We start from the raw sequence: 21,017 nt of genomic DNA, 5'->3' as shown, positions 1-21,017 counted from the left end.
ACTCCCGCTAATACATCCCAGAATGATGTTTGCTTTTTTTGAAACAGCGTTACACAGTTGACTCATATTTAGCTTGTGACCCACTATGACCCCCAAATTCCTTTTCCGCAGTACTCCTTCCTAGGCAATCATTTCCCATTTTGTATGTGTGCAACTGATTGTTCCTTCCTAAGTGGAGTACTTTGCATTTGTCCTTATTGAATTTTATCTTATTTACTTCAGACCATTTTTCCAGTTTGCCCAGATTATTTTGAATTTTAATCCTATCCTCCAAAGCACTCGCAACCCCTCCCAGCTTGGTATCGTCCACAAACTTTATAAGTGTACTCTCTATGCATCATCTAAATCATTGATGATTATATTGAACAGAACCGGACCCAGAACTGAGCCCTTCCAGCATAACCACTGACAATTACTCTCTGGGAACAATTTTCCAACCAGTATGGCACCGCTACATGGCTAAAGAACGAGCGTAAAATACCTCTTTCACTAAGTTGCTGCTATTCTGCAGTATTATTAAATAAACCTTAGCTAAACCAAGGAACAAATGCAATCTTTAAAATATTTCCAGTTAGTGCAGGCATGTCCCTAGAATACCCTCAGAGACACAGAGAGGAAAATCTAAAAAAAATATTTCTTAGAATGAAGTACAATAAAACCTTTAACTAACCTTCAAAGAAAAATGGAGACAAATTCATTCACAATTTTAAAACAGGACCATCTTGAGGAATTCAAAGTATAAAATCTTATGCAAATCTATATCAGAGGAACATAGGACATGAATGGAAAAATTCCAAGTGAAAAGTTTTATGTTTCTTTTATTTGAAAAGTCAATAAGGATTTCAACTTGTGATGACATTTAATCTAACCAAGGATACACTGAAATCTTTACATATTAATTAAGTAAACCTTTACCCCATCCAATGGGAATTACTTCACAGCTAAAAATAATCATAATAAAAGCAGGCTACTGTATATCAGTTCTTTACATGTACATATAAAAAAGTAATTTTACAACTGCAAGTTGCTTTTTCAGTTATTACAATTCATTTTATTTCTCTGGGACTGGCTTTTGATTTCCAATGTTTAATTTAACACCAAAATAATTTTTTATTAAATTCATTGGAACTTGATAAGGGATCCCAAGTGGGCCCTTTCCTCTGTATGTTGGATTCCCCAAAATGCCATTTAATACGTGAATCCATTCAGCAACATTTTATATGGTTTAAGATTTTAAAAAAGTTAACATTGCTACAGACCAATTATATACAGAGTAAACTTTTTAAACTGGTTCATCTCTTTTTAAACTGCCTGTTCTTTCCTCCAATGGCCACAACCACAGACACTGGAGGCAAATCCTCAGCTGGTATAAATTGTCATAGTTCCATTGTTTTCAATTAAAATTAATTTATTCATTTAATAAAATGGGACGATTACAATTTACACCTTTGAGGATCTGCTCCCATCTATTTCTACTCAGGGAGTCTTTTTCCCGTGATGGACGGATACAGCACACAATATTTTCCAGATCCAGTTAGGAGCCCTAATGTCTTCCCTAACATTCCTCTACTCATTCCGTTCTCTCCTTTCCTCACTGGCAGTTACTGCTCTTTCATGTTTTCCTGTTTGCTCTTCACACAGCCCCTTATTACATTAGATCAGTACAGTCATACAGGAAATTCTAATAATCCAATACACCATAATTCCCATTCCTGACTAGATCCCATATAGAGTTCATAAAACAGTTATATCTCTGTATTCATAACAATATTACATATCAGCTTCACATCTGTCCGTTATATCTTACCAACTCTATTTTTACCATACAATTCTATTTTGGATGTTTTTTAAATTAATTTGTCTTCTTTGCATAATGGTAAGTTATAATTTATTCAATGAGTAAGAAAGTCAGATACCAGCTATTACCTTGCATAACCTACCTACCAATCACAGTAGCAAAACAGATAGAAAAGTCAGTTAATAACTGAAGTTATTTAAGTAGATTGCCAGTGGACATCCACTACATTCTTAGGATGTAACTGATGTTGCACCAAAGCTTGCAACACTCCCGAAAGGTTTGATTACTGGGAGAGATAGGGACTTCAACTCAAGCTTTGGGATGTTGTAGGAGGCACAGCCTCCCCATACCTTCACACCTTCCCACTTTTTCAGAAATCAATGAACAGTGCAAACAATTGGGATGGAGTGCAGATGGTGTGGATCTGTGCTATTGATAATCTACTCAAAGAAAGCCCATTTCAACTAAGTAACCTTTCTTTCTCCAAGCTAATGGACTAGGTGCCTTAGCTTGGAGGCAGTACTGGACACACAAACCTTCATACATGGTCTAGCCACTAGAGGGAGACAAATAGCCACACTGGGTTAACATATGCTACACACATATGTACAAAAGGAAATTATGACATTAGGTATTTCACCCTCATATGGCCTGTTTTACTCAAAGTTTTTTCAAAGCCTTCTATTTTCTTCAGACAACCTATCAATCTAGTCACTTATTGTTTTCAGAAAGTAGAAAAACATTGTGATCTGAATGAAAGTGAAGCGAAGTATTTTCCATGAAATTCTTGCAGTATACAGCTAATTAGTTATATTTATAGCACCTGAAAAATTATGTCAGCAAATATAAGAAAACGGGTTTGCTTGCAAAAAAAGTTCAGTATAAGCATCATTTCTGATAAACCACTTAAATAGGATAATCTACATCATGAAGCGGTCTTTACATTACACAATAAAACTTCCCAAACTCATGTTAAATTAAGGACAACTGCATAAATAGGTTCAGACATTTTATTGCAGTTTTGTTTGCAGAATTTCAGTCTAAGTTATTGTCTTTGTCACTGATTATAATTTATATAATCTGGGGTGTTTAAATATATAACAGTAAGATACTGAACAAGTTATAAGTCAAAATTAACATTAAAAAGCTAGCTATGTGTGTTTTGCTATATTGGACTGTGATGTGCTGAAATACTAACATCTATTATAATGAGGTTATTGATGTAGAGTTGACATATGACTTGATTTGCAGATGCCCTACTGACTAACCTTTTGCAACTATATCTCACTGTAAACCTGTGGTAATTATTGCTGGTAGGGAGAGTTGGTTTAACTGAACTATTTCTTTTGATACACGTTGAATATGATTGCCCCCTGGAGATTACAGGAGTCCCACATGTGTGAGTTATTGCATAAATACTCAGAGGGGGGAAAAAAGGTGTATCACATTAAATTTTCCCTGTTTCTTATTGTTTTGGGTTTTTTTCCAATAACTATTTTTCTTAAAGTGCCCATTCATATACATATAACAGACATCTTTCAAAATGTTTATTAAAGCATGTGTTCTATAAACTGTACCCTTATTAGAAAGTCATTAGAAATGTTTTTAATGAAACATGCAAATATTTTCAAATAATTTTTCATAGATTTTAAAGTAACTGTAACTGGAATATATGAGTAAAACCTCGTTTGTGATATCAGGATATCTTACTGTATTGCTTAATGGATTTAAGCCCTAAAAGTCAGGAGATCCAGGTTTTAGGTCTATTTCTGCTGTGTTACTTTGGGCAATCCCACCTAAAATCATAGTACATAAGAATGGCCATACTGGGTCAGACCAAAGGTCCATCTAGCTCAGTATCCTGTCCTCTGACATTGACCAATATATTGGGTTTGCTTGCCAAACAAATAAATAAATAAGAAAAATCATGATTTCTGATACACTGCTAAGATAGGGAAATCTACATTCAAACTTTTAGATGAAAGATGCTCCAGAAGTGCATATAATATTACCATTGTTGTTATAATGAAGTATTCGTAATGTTCTATAGTTCTCCTGGCTTAAGTCACAAATTCTGAAGGAGATTAACATGTTTTTAAGAATTATATTCAAGTTATTGAATATGTGTATGTAAATAACTGATGGTGAAGAAAAAAAATACATGAAATGAAAAAACAATTGTAGTTATAAGATATTACATATTTTTGTAAATGGTCAGTTAAAAATACACTGTACAGAACACTGTCATTTCTGTCAGTCTATCAATTACTACAAAGAAAGAAGGATTTTAAGAGACTGCAAGTCTACTAGAAACTGATCTTCAAATATGATTTTCATAGATTGTCTATAGGGACATTTTATAACAAAAGTAGTTTTGGCTTCTGGGAATTACACTGTGCAATGAAAACAAATGTCAAAGCAAATCCCAAAAGAAGAAAAACACTTCTGGTATTGATCCTCAGACCTACCAATCAACCTTTCTGCCCTCTGTAGACTCTCAAATAGTTTAGAACTTTTCTTCATCTGAAACCTTTTAGAAAAATTCTCTTCAGTATAATCTTAAAACATAGGCTGAAGTTCAACACACATTTCAGCAACACATATGGAATTTATCCAGAACTTATGGAACCTCCACTGGCCAAGAAAAAAAAATGCCTACGTGTTCATTCAAGTTAACAATCTGAATTAATATTCAAATGTATGTAAGGTATCTGTGTCTTTAAATGTATTTTTTTTTTTTATTCTGATTTTGTATGTATGCTATTTTTTAAACTTATTGCAATAAATCATCAGAAGCAGATTCAGCTTTTCTATGACTTCCATCATAAATCGCAGTACAAAGTATACAACATCAAAATAAGAACAATACGTTGTAGTTGAGGTAATTTCCTCAATTTAAAGAACAAATAAAATATATATGATAAATATGTGCATATTATAGGTATACATACAAGATGAATGCTCTCAAAAATGCAACTGCTTCCCCCCCTCCCAAATATTTGAAGGAAAAACTCCTCAGTGAACTGTGTGAAATTCATAATAAACTATACCTTTTGCTGAGGCCTGGACATTTTTGAGGTTGAAGTTATTAGTTACACTTCCTATCCTGGCAAAATTCAACTATAATTAGAGAAGCAGAGAAATGGGAAAGGAAGTGCCCAGGAACAAATCATTGATGTGCACAGTTGTGTAATCTACCATGCTAGGCTCTTTCCGTTCATACCTCTTGTTTTATAAAGGGTAAAAATATTCAATACATATATGCTCCTTATTTTTTTTAAACTGATCACACTTCAGCTTAACCAGTGGAAAAGAAGAAACTTTACAATCCCTAAGGAACCTATAATTTGAAAACGGAAGCATACAAGAACATACTTCACTTTTCAGGCAATAAATTGAAAAGAATTTTGCAGATGTATTACAGAAAACTGGCATAAAATATTGGCTTTTACATTTCTTCATATGTTAGTTCATTAACTCAATAGACAGTATATGGAGAAAGCCAAAAATTACAAATATTGCCCATTTGGACTTGAAATTGGCTTGTTTATCCAAAAAGAATTTGCCAAGACCTGAAAAAATGTATCCAATTTAAGTAATGAAAAATTAGTGTGAAAAACAGAAAAGAAGCTTGTGCTGAAAATACTTCTCTGTAGGCTATGCTACTAAATTAGAGCTCTAAAGCACCAAGTGTAGTAATGAGCCTCGGGATTTATAATCTTTTCTTAAACTGCAGCTTTCACCACAGATATGTTCAGGTAGCACAGGTACCTGGTTCAGGGTAGCAAAACTGTCATTCATTTTAATAATAATAAATTAACTTATTACCCACATTTTTCCAAAACAGTTTTTCAGAAGCTTTAAAGGAGGCCTCTTTTCTAATTCTAACGCTGATATATTTGAAACCTGACATACTCGCAAATTCTGCCTACAGATCCTTACCACATCTCTCTAATTTTTGTATTAATTCATGAGTGAAGAAAGGAAAACAATCTTTTTATATGTATTGTGAGCCACCTGAATTCTGCCATCTTCCAAAATGTAAGTAGCTTTTTAACCTATGCTGTCAGCCACTGTGTTAGAAGTTCTCCAGACAAGAGTCCAGATTGTCCATGGCTTTTATGCCGAGGGGAAGGCACAAACAGCCTTTCCCCCACCACTTACACAACATGCACAAAGTCCAAAGTCTAATACACTTGTTCCCCCCGGGTATGCATCACTTAAAATTCAGTGGGGAAGGGAGAGAAGAATGTGGGCTAATTCTCTTCTCAATCCTTTCCCTTTCGCCACCCCATCTTTGTGTAGCTAGCAGGCTGTAGAGAAGGACTGAAACAACCAAAGTATAACACACTATGCAGTTCCCCCCTGCACAATGAGGGAAGATCAGGGAGTAATTGTATCCTAAAAGGCAAAATCCTAACCTCAGCTCCTTCTTCCCCCACAATGAAAGCCAATGACTAAAAGCCAAAAATTGTATTTACACAAAATAACCAGAATGATTAAAACATTCAATATGTTACAACATCTTTCTGAGATGGATACAGATCCAATTTCAGATAAATGCATAAGTTAAAAACGTTGTTGTTTGCAGTGTCATTGTAGCCATGTTGGTCCCAGGATATTTGAGATACAAGGTGGCTGAGGTAATATCTTTTATTGAACCCGCTTCTGTTTGTGGAAGAGACAAGCTTTCAAGCCTCACGGAGTTTTTGTTAGGTCTGGAGGAGGTAACCAGAGTGTCCAAGCTAAATGCAAGGTGGTACAGATTGTTAAGCATAAGGGGTTCACACATGCTGCAAGAGATCTGTTAGCATGAAGTGAGCAATTAAGGCTGTGTTACAAATTGTTGTGATAAGCCATAAAACTAGTGTCTCTGTTAAGTCCATGGTTTTTAGTTCCCAGTAAAGGGGTGAATTATGCTAACTCTTAATTGCAGAGTTTATTCTAAGTGGTTTATTCCTACTGCATGTGTGAACCTCTTATTCATAACAACCTATCCCACCTTGTTTTAACTGTGACACTCTGGTTATCTTCTCCAGACCTGCGAAAAAGCTCTGTGAAGCTAAAATGCTTGTCCCTTCTTCCAGCAGAGTTGGTCCAATAAAAGATTGCCTCACCTAGCTTGTCTCTAAGGCCAGGTCTACACTACCCCCCTAATTCGAACTAAGGTACGCAACTTCAGCTACGTGAATAACGTAGCTGAAGTTCGAAGTACCTTAGTTCGAACTTACCTTGGTCCACACTCGGCAGGCAGGCTCCCCCGTCGACTCCGCGGTACTCCTCTCGCCGAGCTGGAGTACCGCAGTCGACGGCGAGCACTTCCGGGTTCGACTTATCGCGTCCAGACTAGACGCGATAAGTCGAACCCAGAAGTTCGATTGCCAGCCGCCGAACTAGCGGGTAAGTGTAGCCAAGGCCTAAGTTAAAACTAACTTTGAATACAATAATTTATGATTTTGAAAGTCCTGAAAATGGGAGCAGTATGTGTTTCAATACTAATCACTACAAAGCTGTAACTTCATGGATGGGATTTCATCCTGCCTTGTTTGAAAATTCAGAAATGCATACTGATATCTGTGTACTACAGTCACACGGCTTCTTTTATCTCTAAATAGATTACACTGTTGTATTCATTTTTGTTTGTGATACTTCATCTCATCTTCAAATCTTTTCTTTTTATAAACATTTTAATATACCTGTTTTTGACATGTCAGAATGAAAATTCCTTCTAGAGCATACCATAATAAATGTACATCAGGTATACCGCTTGGTTAGGTTTTGGTTATATTTTAATTTAAGAAGACTAGAGAGATGAGATGTGACAACACATTCTGTCTTCAATGTATCTTATATTTCTAGTGCTGTTAGAGTGGTAGAAATTATACCGATGTGTCAACAAACTGGTAAATAAATACAGAATTCAAGATTTAAGGATTGTTGGGGTCCTAGAGGAAATGGAATTGTAGAGCACGAAACAGTTTTGTGCTGAATTAAATCACTTGGGACCTAATTTAATTGAATGGGTGTCTACAGACTTTCACATGGCGAGAATCATACTTTTACAAACCTAGAACCAATTTGCTTGCCTGAAAATAGCTGCAGAACAATTCACTTAAAGCAATAGTAGAGTGGATAAACTGAAATCACAGATTATGATATTCCGGATTAACCTGGACCGTATACCGCTTTACTCTTAAAGAAAAGGAAATGTTTTGCTGCAAAGAAAAATCTCTCTTCATGACATGGTCCTCTGCTCTCTTCTACTCAACCTGCTTTCAGGAGAATTATTATGAACTTACTTGTTTAAATTTACAGAGGAGGCAAAAAAAATTTCAAAAGACAAATCTGAGGGGGAAATGACAGAAACAGATTTTGAAGTTGAACAGATCAGAACAAAATAGGCAATGAACATTTTTTACTTCTCTCTTCCTGCTGGCCCAAAAATCTACCTTGGGAGATGTATGTGTGTTGTTGTTTAGATAAATACACACACACACAATTGAGTTATTGTGCTCAGCATGAATATAATACGTCATGTTTTTGTTCAAATTTTATAGTGGGAATTCTACATTTATAAGATGTATAATCAGGCACAAGTAGAATTGTTTCCTATGAAAGTTATTCTGATGATTTACTTTATTTGATAAGAACAATTTGTATAGTATTATGTGTAAATTTCCATTGTTTAATATTGTTGTTGCAGCACATGAGATACTCTTCAAATAGCCACCTGTTGATTCCATATCCACAATAAACTGCATAATTTAGTCTAATATAAAGTTTAAAATGTAGCAGGAATTACTGGTTTTTTAAAGAGAAAGAGAGGGTACTTACCAACAGTAGTAGCTGCAGTCTTATACACAGATTACTAGTATACCCACTTTCAAGTTTTCCTAGGGGCCTATGCACTTTTGGCATTGATGTCATGACCCTCCAAAAAGCAATGGCCTTGATCCCTCATGCAACCAAATGTTCAATAAAAAGAAATATACAGAGCTACACCCCCAACTCCAGCACAGTTCTTTTCCCGTTTATCAGTATTATAATACCAATGGTAGAGGAAGGAATGTGTACAACTGCCTTTACCAGACAGAAAACCAGCATCCCTGTTATCCTGTAGACCCAAACAAGTATATTTCTTGTTCCCACTTGCCATAAAGAGAAGTATTTAAGAAGTCCCTCATCCATGAAAGACTGGAGTCACCACAAAGTGTTTAAGAGACCATGCATGTTGATCACTATAATTTCTGCTCAAGTCATCTGCTTGCAAGACAGATGAAGAGCCAGGGAAGAGAGGGGATGCCTGATACACCATTCTCAAAGTCACGCAGCTTCTTGACAAAATGGACAAGGGCAGCTCCTCCCTCTCTTACTATTTCTGTAATATGTGTCAGTGTCTACATGGTGTGTCTCAAGATTCGCACAGGTCTGCCCTTGATTTGTGGAAGGAAAGCTCTGAAAACCATATAAGTAACCTTAATTTCCAAGACATTATTCTGAAGGCCCCTAAATTTTATAGCAGTCCAAATATGACCCTAAAGTTATGCCTGAAGCATCAATCACAATTTAAACTGACAGCTAAGGGAGATCGAATTGATCCTCAGGTACTGTCCACCACAATAGGGGTCTAGAATCTTCTGAGACATGATCACTAAAGTCTGGAGATTGTCAAGCCAAGGAAGATACTCAATGCTTAACCAGCTTTAAAGGTGCCTCATCCTTAGCCAAGTGAGAAGTATTGTATATGCACAGGATGCCATGAGACCTATAAGTTTCAGGAAGAAACTGATGTTGTTGTGAGGCTGAGGTTTCACAGAAACTACTGACTTCTGAATTTCCTGAAACCTGTGACATAGCAAGTAAGCAGTTGCAGATTTAGGGACAGAACCTCTGTCCCTGCTCCAGCTGTGTAAACTAGATGGAAACCCAGCTAACAGATTTCCTTGGGTTTCCCTTGGGGCAGTGGCTCTCAACCTTTCCAGACCACTGTACCCCTTTCAGGAGTCTGATTTGTCTTGCGTAACCCCAAGTTATACCTCGCTTAAAAACTACTTGCTTACAAAACCAGATATAAAAATACAAACTATTACTGAAACAATGCTTTCTTTCTAATTTTAACTGTATAATTATAAAATAAATCAACTGGAATATGAGCAGTATAAACAAGTCATTGTCTATATGAAATTTTACTTTGCTAGTGGTTTTTATGTAGCCTGGTGTAAAACTAGGCAAATTTCAAGATGAGCTGATGTACCCCCTGGAAGACCTCTGTGTACCTCCAGGGGTACACGTGCCCCTGCTTGAGAACCACTGCTCTAGGGGAATCTCCAAGCACCTTGAGCCAGCTCTATGGTCTCCCACACCAACTCCTTCCCAGCTCCCAGTGTAGGAGCCCTGCCTGGGGAGAAAGGGGATCTAGCCAGAGCTACACTGTGCTCCAGCACAGGATATGTCCTGAACTGACATATTAGACCCTTGGAGCCACAGCCAGCTGGCTATGGCCTCACATAGTATCAAGAATCTATTATACTTGGTCAAAGAATTTTAGGTCACTCTTTACATTAAGGTTGCATTTATAAATGGTTTATAAAAGGTTAATAAATTATTAACAGATGTTATAAGCATATAACAGACATGAGTAATATGTGTTATAAGCACATTCAGTAGAAGGTGTTACAGATGGATATAAGCCACATGAATAAAGCAACATATTGAGCTATTGGACTCTATAGTAATGTATAAGAATTGATTCACCATGTATTAAAACATCCATTAATAATTTATTAACCATTTATATACTATTTATGAATGGAACCTTAATATAAAGATGGACTATGTTTTCCATTTTATCTGGTTGTTAGTTGGGACAACACTAAAATCACATCTATGAATTCACTATGTGCCCATTTCACTATAAAGGATTTAAGCAGAAGCCACACAGGTTCAAATTCTATCTACTGATATAAGGTATTATCATACCTTCCAATTGATAACAAATATCCATATTCCAGCAGTGGGCTAATTCCTCACTGGGAGAGAAAATGAGTGGACACAAGTTACCTCATTATAATCTAATTAATTTACAATATATATCATTCAGAACAGAGATATTAGAAAGCAAAAGCCAAACAGTAGAAATTCAGCATGCTCACAAATGTAGTCAAAAACTCAGAGACCTGCAGAAAGCAGCTGTACTGCATCCCTCCAGCCAGATTCTTTGTAACTAAGTTTGCAGGAGTATTTATATTATGCCAAATAAATTAAATTATTTAATATGACCAGGTGCTAAAGTTTTAAGTCAAAATCACCTTCAGTCAGATGCCTCAGATGTCAATCAAAATCACCTCTGAGCTACTGCCAGCACTCTGGGTCAGTCTAGTCTTTTCTATAAACATAGTCATTTGTATTTCCAAAAGATCTCCATTTCACATTTCAAAGATTTCTTTTACATTTGACATTGGTTTCTATGAGATCTCTATTCCTCACTTACCTGCTTTTGAACACTTGCCCTTTAATCCAACCTGCTTTGCACCCCTAATCAATGGAATGAGAGCCAGTCTAATTCACTGAGGAAGCGGACAGCAGAAGGAGAATACAGCCAGTTCAGTGAAAGCACAACAGACATCAACAGGGAGTGGACAGAAAGAAGTCAGAGCAAGGAGTGAGGAAAAGTTATCCAGATGGCCAGTCAGCAATGGGTACTAGTAAAACTAGATAAAACTTGGATTTCATTGAAACAGAACACAACACTAGCACTGACCCTGATCACCTTACTTATGGGTTAGATTGTGCCACAGTAAAGAGCAGTGTTGAGCTGCCTCTTCCCAGAGAAAGCACTGATAAGCATTCTGCAGCAGAGTCTGTCCCAGAGCTTCAGGCACACAGAAGCTGTAGGTCAGCTTCTAAGGCCTTTGTGGTGGTTCAGGATATCAATAAGCCCTGTGCAGTCAGATAGATCTGCTGGCTAGTGCTTTGTGGTGGGAAAGGGTAAAGCGATGGTCTCACCTCCTTTTAACTTCTAAGGGAGTAGAGAAGGAACAGTCCAGCACTCCTCCTGAAAGCAGGGACTGCAACTGCCCAAAGGGAGATGGAAGCTCATTGTACCCTGACCCGTCATATGTGCACTTAGGGCAATGCGGAGTCTAACTCTACATCATGGATACTACTCTGATCAAGATGCCCTATAATGTCACTTCCCAAGTTATAAATAAAGATTTGGTATCACTGACTTTTACTCACATTACAATATATCTTGCAAAGTGTTGAGCATCTCCTTCAAGATGCTCAGAACCTTCAACTTTCAGTGAAGTCAGAAGGCACCTAGTGGTTCAGAAATCAAGCTACCAACAGTGATGTAACTTTCAAGGACCAGTGCAAAAGCCAAGTCTAAGAGAGATTAACCTCTTTTTTGTTTTGTCGGATCTTTTAATGCCTTTTTAACCTGCCGATCACTGTCCCATGTGAATAAGGCCCTCATGTTAGAGAAAGTTAAAGCATTTTCCATTTAGGAAGAGGTCATTCAGTTTTTCTGAACAATTGTATCAGACTTCCCCCTCTTTTTACCTACAATATGCCAAATATACTATTACTGGGTATATTGCTGTTTACAGAAACAAGCATCCAAAGGTTGTAAACACACCCAGGACAGAAACACCACATCTTTTAATTTCCTGATAACGATAACCACAGCTTGTGCATTCCTTCTCAAGGTAAGTTTGTTCTATTATACAGGAATTAACACATTATAGTTGACATTTATTTCTGCCTCATGTAGACTTCTAAAATATAGATTTTAAATGAAAAATTAATGTAATTAATATAAAGAACCTTAATATTAAAATAATAGTTCTTAATTATTTAACATTTTCATAATTAATTACTGGCAAATGTTTATAGCAACTGAGTTGCAGAAGAGGGATATATCCAAGGCAGAGTTTATTCTTTGAAAATTCAGCCAAGGTATCACTCTGGTACTATTTGATGGGCACATTATAATTATATCTAAGAAGATAAAATGAGAGAGACATGAAAGCTCCACATGGTATTCTCTGAGGGTAGCACATCAAAGACTCAGAAAGAGAGTTCTGAAACTATATTTTAGTGGATGTTTCCACCACAACAGCCTCTGAATTCTCAATGGAAAAAATAAAGCGCTCTCAGGCTGTTAAATCAGATTCTGATTATTGGGAAAAATTAACTTAAAATTAACCATGGTAAGCCTACATAAACTTCAAGATTTCTTAAAAAAAAACAGATAGTATAGTACAGTGCAGTATACAGCACTGCAATTTATAAAATTTCCAAGAACTTGGATGATATATAATCTCCTATATCTGATTCTGACATACCTAGCAGCTGTGGAGCTAACACTAGGTAGCAAATAGTGGTGTTAAATTCTCCATATTGCACACAGACACACTGGAAACACAATACAGTACAAAGCATATGCAGGCCAAATTTCATCTATTAGATGAAACCATTCAGGGAGCCATTATACCACCAGATCAAGCAAACAAGCACCTGGAGTACTGTAACTTAAACTTTACCTATAGATACTGATTCCAGGTACCCCCAGGTGGTTCACAGATTTTTGTAATATTAGATACTTTTGATCAGAGGTTATTTTTAGTCAATTGTCAGAGAAGGCTAAATAATAACTGAACGCAGGCATCAAAATTATGTGTTAGTCTCTGCTACAATATAACTTCTTCTGTACACACTGTATCACTGAATTGTATCAGCTGATTATCTTGCAGAATCTTTATCTCTGAATTTTGATGATCCATTAACTGTATAAACTCTTCTGAAACCAAGGTAAAAACCTGTCTTTAAAAATGAGGAGCTGCTGGTTTATGAAGGCGCTGCTTTTTCCTTGTGATACTTGTTTTTTAAATCTTTGAATGTTTATATATATATATATATATATATATGTAAGAATAATAGAATGCTTAACATTCTGTAATTATTTTACAGAGAAAAAACACATAAACCAAAAAATACGTTCACATTCCTTTCATTTTGAGATAAGTCAGGAAATGGAAATGGAATTTTCTTCTTTCATTTACACTAAGGGAAAATGAAGTTACACTGAAGAGAAGACCAATACATTCCACTCAGCATTCCTCCAAATTACTTATACATAAGCAGGACAGGCTCTAGTGTTTTTGCCACCCCAAGCAGCAAAAAAAAAAAAAAAAAAAAAGCCACGATCGCGATCGGCGGCAATTCGGCGGCAGGTCCTTCACTCCGAGAGGCAGTGACGGCTCCGCCGACAAACGGCCGGACGTGCCGCCCCCCTCTTCATTGGCAACCCCAGGCACCTGCTTGCTACGCTGGTGCCTGGAGCCGGCCCTGTACATAAGTAGGGTCACATAGGTATAACTGGGTGCAGAATTTCATATCTATGATTAATATTGAATGTATTTAGCAAATTCTCATTCGGAGTCTTCTTAGTCTGCATTACATGGAAGATCCCCTTCTAGCACATATTGGACCTAATCTTGTGAGTTTATGAATGCCTCCTCTGACGGGAGTTGAGTGATCACTATGTTCAGACACATTATGCATCTTTGAAACAACACATACATTGGAAAATACTTTTTCTGGCAGTTTTAAAGTGTAATTAATAAACCAGCATACAATTATGAATTAATAAATCAGCTCACCTGCAAGTGCTGAGAGTTGTCTGTCATATTGTCTTCTCGCCTACGAACTTCTTCCAGCAACTGAGCATTCTTCTTTTTTTCCATTTGTTGATTGTGCTTCAGATTGGCCACTTTCTTGTTTTGATCTTTCATATGTCTAAGAATTGTATGCATATGCCCGTTAATGCTGATGGCTACAATCACGTATCTCTTGCTACAATTTAAACTTGTGAATATGATTTATCACCAGATGTCAGCTTTAAAACATAACATTTTATCCTGTTTTTAAAATGATATATCAAAATGGTCTAGATGAAATGAAATTTCCAATGATAAAACAAATATTCTGGCCCATAGATTATTTTCATCTTTAAAACCTTCTCACAAGTCATATTCCAAACACTCTTTATGCTAAAAAAGATGTATAATCTCATGATATTGCTGTCACACAACATAGTAGAGATAATTTTTTTCAAAGAGTTTGTTGTATGTTTGGCTGCCTGCTTCAAAAAGAATAGTTTCTGACAATGGGCTGGATCCTGCAGTCTTCATACAGGTATTGGTTTCACGGACAGTTTTGCCTGAATAAGGATTACAGGATTGGGCCTTGCAGTAATATTTAATAATTAATATACAGGGAAATAATAGGTAAAGAATACTGAATGTTCCAGCTGTGCTGTTTGCTGAAGTATGCTGCACATTCATATTTTTACAGTTCATTTAGGGGTGGCTTTTGGGGGGGAAAAGATGTAAACCAGAGGAGCCTTATGTTTTTAAATGACATAATTCTGATTTCTACAAAGGAATTAGGTAAATAAATCAATTTCTGGCTAGCATTTCATGAAATTAGAAATATTTTCTCAGAATTAAACATTTTATTTTGTTAAGACTGAGCTCAACTTAAGCTAAAAATTATATTATTAAATTGTTTCAAAGTTGACTCATATTTCACTATGAATCCTATTTATTAAAATATTCGGAATTCTCCTGCTTCTTGTACTTAGAATATTTCCCTGGATGAATGGAGTAAAACACAGGTTTGTTTGTTTTTTTGCTATTTATCCTACATCGTCAGCAACTGTCATGTCAAGCTCTAAAAAAATTCTTAGAGCAGCATTTTCTACCTGCTTGGGTTACTAGATATTATTTTCTTTGACTTTCTTTTGATTCTGAGGAATTTGCTTCTTTTTATCTATATAATAATAAAGTCATGTGCAAATTCCTAATCAGATCTACAGGCTAATCCTTTTTTGCCAAATGAAGGGGATATTTTCCAGTGCCTATAAGGAAATTCCCCAGTTGCTTCTGAAGTGGACACTTTAAGAAAAGATCTAGCTACAATGTACATTTGCTGCACAGATATTAGGCTGCTGCAACAATTGGGCCATGTTTTATAATTTTAATTGTGTTTTCTACTGACAGCGCCACCTACTTCCCACGATGGCGCCTGTCATTTATTATTTACACTATAACTTTCATGTGAATCTCCAGGAAAACACATTAGAAAAGAATGGCATAGAACAAATTTGTAAGTACAGCACCATTATACAGCAGATAATCTATTATTATTAATGGAAAAATCACCAGTAACTATGTAAGAGTAAGAATTTATAAAAGCAGTTAAATTAAAAACTAACACTACTTGAAAATAGCCTACGGTATTTCTACTAGGAAAAGCCTTAAAAAGTTTCAGGGAACAATGTTGTCTGATCAGAGATATAGAACTCTGCTTACTGCAAGTACTATAAAATTAAATGAATTTTCCCCAGATCTCAGTCCAGCCACAGAGGTTGAAGAAGGGCTTTGCTATTCTGAAAAGAAATTTGGTAGACAACGGAGCTGAAACCTCTATTTTTCCACGAGCAAAACTAAAAAGGGCCTGATTCTTTGTTGTTTTCAGCACCTTACTTAGTCATTTGCAACAGTGAAAAATGAGTGTAAAAGGCTAACATCATGATTTGATAGCATTTTACTTTTACTTTGCACTGGTGTAAAGGACTACACAAGGTGCAGGGCAATGGAAAATCAGGCCCAAGACCACTTTTGTTGGGCAATCTCATATATTCTGAGATCAAGCAGCAGCAACCAGATTACATGACTATCTCTTAAATACTGTTGAAGGCAAGGGCACTGATGTACAAGAAACTAACAATGACTGAAACAGGACTCCGAGCATATTAATTTCCTTCCTTTTTTGACATGTTCCCTTTTTTCCTTCCAGAACTGGGGAAGACCTCCTGCTAAATCCTTAGCAATGCAATGTTCTTTCACACAATGTAATTTTTATATATTACTAGAGCGAGACTGTATAAATGCTTTATATTACATCAATTAGAAGTTAAGATGGCAGAGTAAGAAACTGGAACATTATCCTTTACAGATCATTACTCAGAGTTTCTCCCTCTCTGTATAATGATGGATGCCAACATATAACAGTTTGTTTCTTGGTGATTGGTTTTGGTTACAGTGCAGAGTGGAATAACTGGTATCCAGTGCCGATAAAAGCTGAAAGTGCCAGCTTCTGAAGATAATAAAGACCTGAGTTTCACTGGTAGACCTTGTGTCTGTGGAAAGAGAGAGCCTGAAGTCTTCACAGACTCCTTTTGTATCCTCCTTCTACCCCTTTGCAGGAGGTAGGATGAGAGGATTCAGAAGTGAGCTGAATTCTAGAGATAGGCTGAGAATGGTCTATTCTAAATTATGGGTCGTATGTTGGGAGTCCTGTAACCCCTGCACTGAAATCACTTCAATGCCTGGTACATGAGAGATGTGGGACATACAGCACACCTCCCCATGTTAAGTTAATAAAGTTACAGCCTGCCACTTAAATCCATCCCTGTGTCTGCCATCATTCACCTGCATGTCCTGATCCTGTGAGAGATGGAGGGAAGATGGGAAATTAGGTGGCAGTATTACATCATCCCATGCTATTTCTCAGATTATACAATAGAACATACAAATGTTTCTAGAATTTTAGACAATGTAGCACCTTCTGTTATTGACTACTACATAGTATATGACAGTAAGAGAACTGCTGAACTTCATACAAATGTAAGTATGCAAAGCTGATATGCAGAGCTCTGCCTCATTCACTGTGTGAAAGAGGCACTTTACAAAGGCTGTAGAAAAATACGTATGAAAGTTATAATGTATTATTTAAGAAAGAGTTTTTGATCATCTGAATATTATTATTTGTATTGCAGTAGTGCCTACATCCCCCAATCCGGGATTAGGGCCCAACTGAGCTAGGCACTATACAAACAAATCAAAGACAATCCATGCTCCGGACAGATCACTGTATAGGGTTATGATAAGAGGCAATATATAATCAGACAAATGGATGGTGGATGTTTAGCAGTAAAGGTCAGTACATTTGCATAGCATTAGTACAGTAATCTCAGAGCTCACAGTAAAGATTGCATTCTAATATGCATATACAAAATAGAATTAAGGTTGCAAGTGGAAACCCCACTGACATTCCTTGACAACTGGGTACTTAAAATGCACAACTAACCATTTCTTGAGAAAGGTTTTGAGAGACTCTGCTAGATTGTGGGTATTTTGTATATTTGTTTAATTATTTTTTAAATAAAAAAGAAATATAATCAAACTATATTGCTAGAAGTCTCTGGAATGCTCTCTCTTGTGCACTCCCGTCCCTATTCAAGAAAGCGCTCAAGCAGGTGTGCAACTTTAAGCACATTAGTAATCCCAATGACATTAAACGGTCTAATCACACTCTTTGCTGGATTGTGGCCTCATTGGGCATGTCTACACTGCAGTTAAAATCCATGGCTGGCCCATGCCAACTGACTCAGGCTCATAGGGCTCGGGCTAAGGGGGTGTTTAACTGTGATGTAGACAGGCTTGGGCTGGAGCTTGGGCCCTAGGATCTCAGAAAGTAGGAGGTTCCCAGAGCTCGGGCTGCAGCCTGAGCCCGAATGTCTATACCACAATTAAACAGCCCCTTAGCCCGAGCCCCGCAGCCTGAGACAGTTGACATGGGCCAGCTGCGTGTTTTTAATTGCAGTGTAGACTTACCCAGTGAGGACTAACTTCTGTATAATCCTTTCTCACGGAGGACCAGATTCTGCCACTCTACTTTCACTCAATGGTGCTACTCACATTAGCGGGACTACTCACAGAATGAGGTCACCCTCAGTGGGCAAGATTGACACAACCCTTACTCTGCTGTGCAGATAAGGAATAGGGAATAAGGCCCCCTCCTACCTCCCACTCATAACTTCTGAGACTGTGATTCCAGCTGCAGTGGAGAGCCAGCTGCAGTGGAGAGAGAGACAGAAAGAACAAGAGCTATTTGCCTGACACTCCTTGCTGTGAGCAAGTGAGTGAGGAAGGGGTGGAAGAGTAGGACCTTCCCTCTCCTCTGCTCTCTCCCCACCCACCACTAGCCAGCCAGAGTAGTTAGTTGGGACACAACAGGGGAAGAAGCTGCTCTACAAAAAGAGTTAAAATAACTTCTCTCCAGAACAAGGGAGAGAACAGGGGAGGATTGTGACTCTGATTCCCAATTAATTCTCTGGTCTCCTTCTGGGGCACTGGACTATGCATCACCCTTCAGTGAGGTCAGATCGTAAGGTTACAATCTAGCTCATAATTTGGCTGAGCATGCACCCAATTTAATGAGACAAAGACTCATTTCCTGCCCCAGTAAGTGCATTTCAAATAAGTACAATCCTACAGAAAGATCTGGTGCACAGGCCTTCGAATCTTTCAATTTAAAATGCAGATGTGCATGTACCAAAATATCACACACAGATATGCACATGTAAATTTGCTTACTAACAAGTGGATAATCGGCCTCTTAGAATACAGTATTTTCATATGTTTCGTGACCATTTTTGACAAACTGAAATTCCCCTAAAGCTAAACACATGGGTTGGTATTTGAACTTTCAGTGATTTAAGTCCTTCTATATAATTATTTCCAACACAATCGCTTTTATCAAAGGGTTTTCATGATAATATCTAGGAAGCAAAATAATAAAAACAAGAGAACTTTTATTTTTAGAGATTGACCCAGAAAGAAAGAACTCTGTGTTTGTGTTGTTAGTTTTCTTTATCTTTTTACTGTATGGAGCAATGATCAGTGACAAAGACCCTGCTTTCACCAATGCTTGCAGGAGAACAAAGCTTTTTTTTTTTTTTTGCACAAACTATTGCTGTTGTTGATGAAGCTGTCTGTGGAGATGCATTAATATATTTTATGATCATTCAGTCAGCTTTGCAATGTTTCCAGCCCTCCTTAATGTCTCTCTCTTTCTCAGTTGGAAGAGTAACTTATTGCATTAAATGGAAACGGAAGCTATCATGACCTAAATGCTGCTCAATTTAGGCCGGCTATTGGGAAGCTCAATACCCTTCACTTTTATAGGATAGCCAACAAAATTGCTATCCAGGGTATCAGAGAACTTGATACAGATGAAGTAATGGTACAGGAATGTTAGGTTTTCACCAAGGGAGCTTCAGAATGGAAGGTGAGAGCTTAACAGCTTCAAACTTAACAACAGTGATATTTACAAAATGGGGAACAGAACTCTGAAATAAAACAAGGCACTCAGTGAACTAAAAGCAACAAGTGTGCTGTGCAATTTCCCTATTCATTTCCTTTTCTGAAACCCTCAGCTCCAATGTGACCACTTTTTTAGCAAACTGGTAAATTCGATGTAGCTTGCTTCAGTACTATGACATGTATGTTTTCTCTAGTTGTTTTATTTCTTATCTGAAATGTGTTAAGAATTAACTATGAATTTAGCTCATCTTCCTGTAATTTTCAAAACATATTTAAGAAATCAAAGATATATGCATACAGAAAACAGTTCAAGACTAAGACAGGATGGTATCCATTAATGAAAAATAAATAAAGATAAAACAGAGCTATAAGGATAAAAAAAACAGACAAATTAAAAAAAAGACAAAGATAAAGCCAAAAAACTAATACATTTGGAAAGACAGATGCACTGTACAGTAGTACTAAACTTGTGCTATATTGTTGGAGTTAGATGATTAACAGAGACACACAGATAAGGTAACCTGACTCGAGGCCCATTTACTACCTGTTTCTTTTATACTCAACTTCTAAGACCAGAAAATAGAATTTGCAAGAAAAGCATATGCTTGCCAACATTCCATGTTGTTGTATATATTAAAAAGCACAACCCTCTTCACAGCAATTTATTTTCTCAGCTCAGTTAAGCAACACAATCAAAAATTTTCCTGCTTAAATCACCCTTTGGTTAATTCAATCATGTTTTGAGTTACACAAAACAGTAACTGGAGTATGATAAACTGAACTCCCCCAGGCTGAGACAAATAATCAGGAGCTGAAATTTTGGGGCACTGGAGAGTTGGAGGCTTTTGTTTGTATCTTCATTAAAGACTTAGAGGATATTCGAGAGCGGGGGAATCTTATCTCATACCCAGATGAGGAACACTCCTCTCTAACATGGTATAAACCAGGGGTTCTCAAACTGGGGGTCAGGCCCCTTCAGGGGGTCACGAGGTTATTACATGGGGGGTCGCGAGCTGTCAGCCTCCACCCTAAATCCCGCTTTG

At 37.0% G+C, this 21,017-nt stretch overlaps 1 protein-coding gene across 3 annotated transcripts in view; it reads right to left on the bottom strand.

Annotated features, from left to right (window-relative positions):
• ERC2 (ELKS/RAB6-interacting/CAST family member 2) overlaps positions 1 to 21,017 on the bottom strand; it is an 836,521-nt gene that overhangs the window by 384,160 nt on the left and 431,344 nt on the right. For all 3 annotated transcript variants that reach the window (XM_065550998.1, XM_065550999.1, XM_065550997.1), the window contains exon 15: positions 14,464 to 14,599. In XM_065550998.1, the coding sequence (XP_065407070.1) occupies positions 14,464 to 14,599 (136 nt within the window). The remainder of the gene's footprint in view (positions 1 to 14,463; positions 14,600 to 21,017) is intronic.

Source organism: Chrysemys picta, chromosome 7, assembly GCF_011386835.1.
Source record: "Chrysemys picta bellii isolate R12L10 chromosome 7, ASM1138683v2, whole genome shotgun sequence".
Taxonomy (NCBI): Eukaryota; Metazoa; Chordata; order Testudines; family Emydidae; genus Chrysemys; species Chrysemys picta.
Note: the sequence above shows the minus strand (reverse complement) of the source record. Positions and strands in the feature narration are given on the sequence as shown.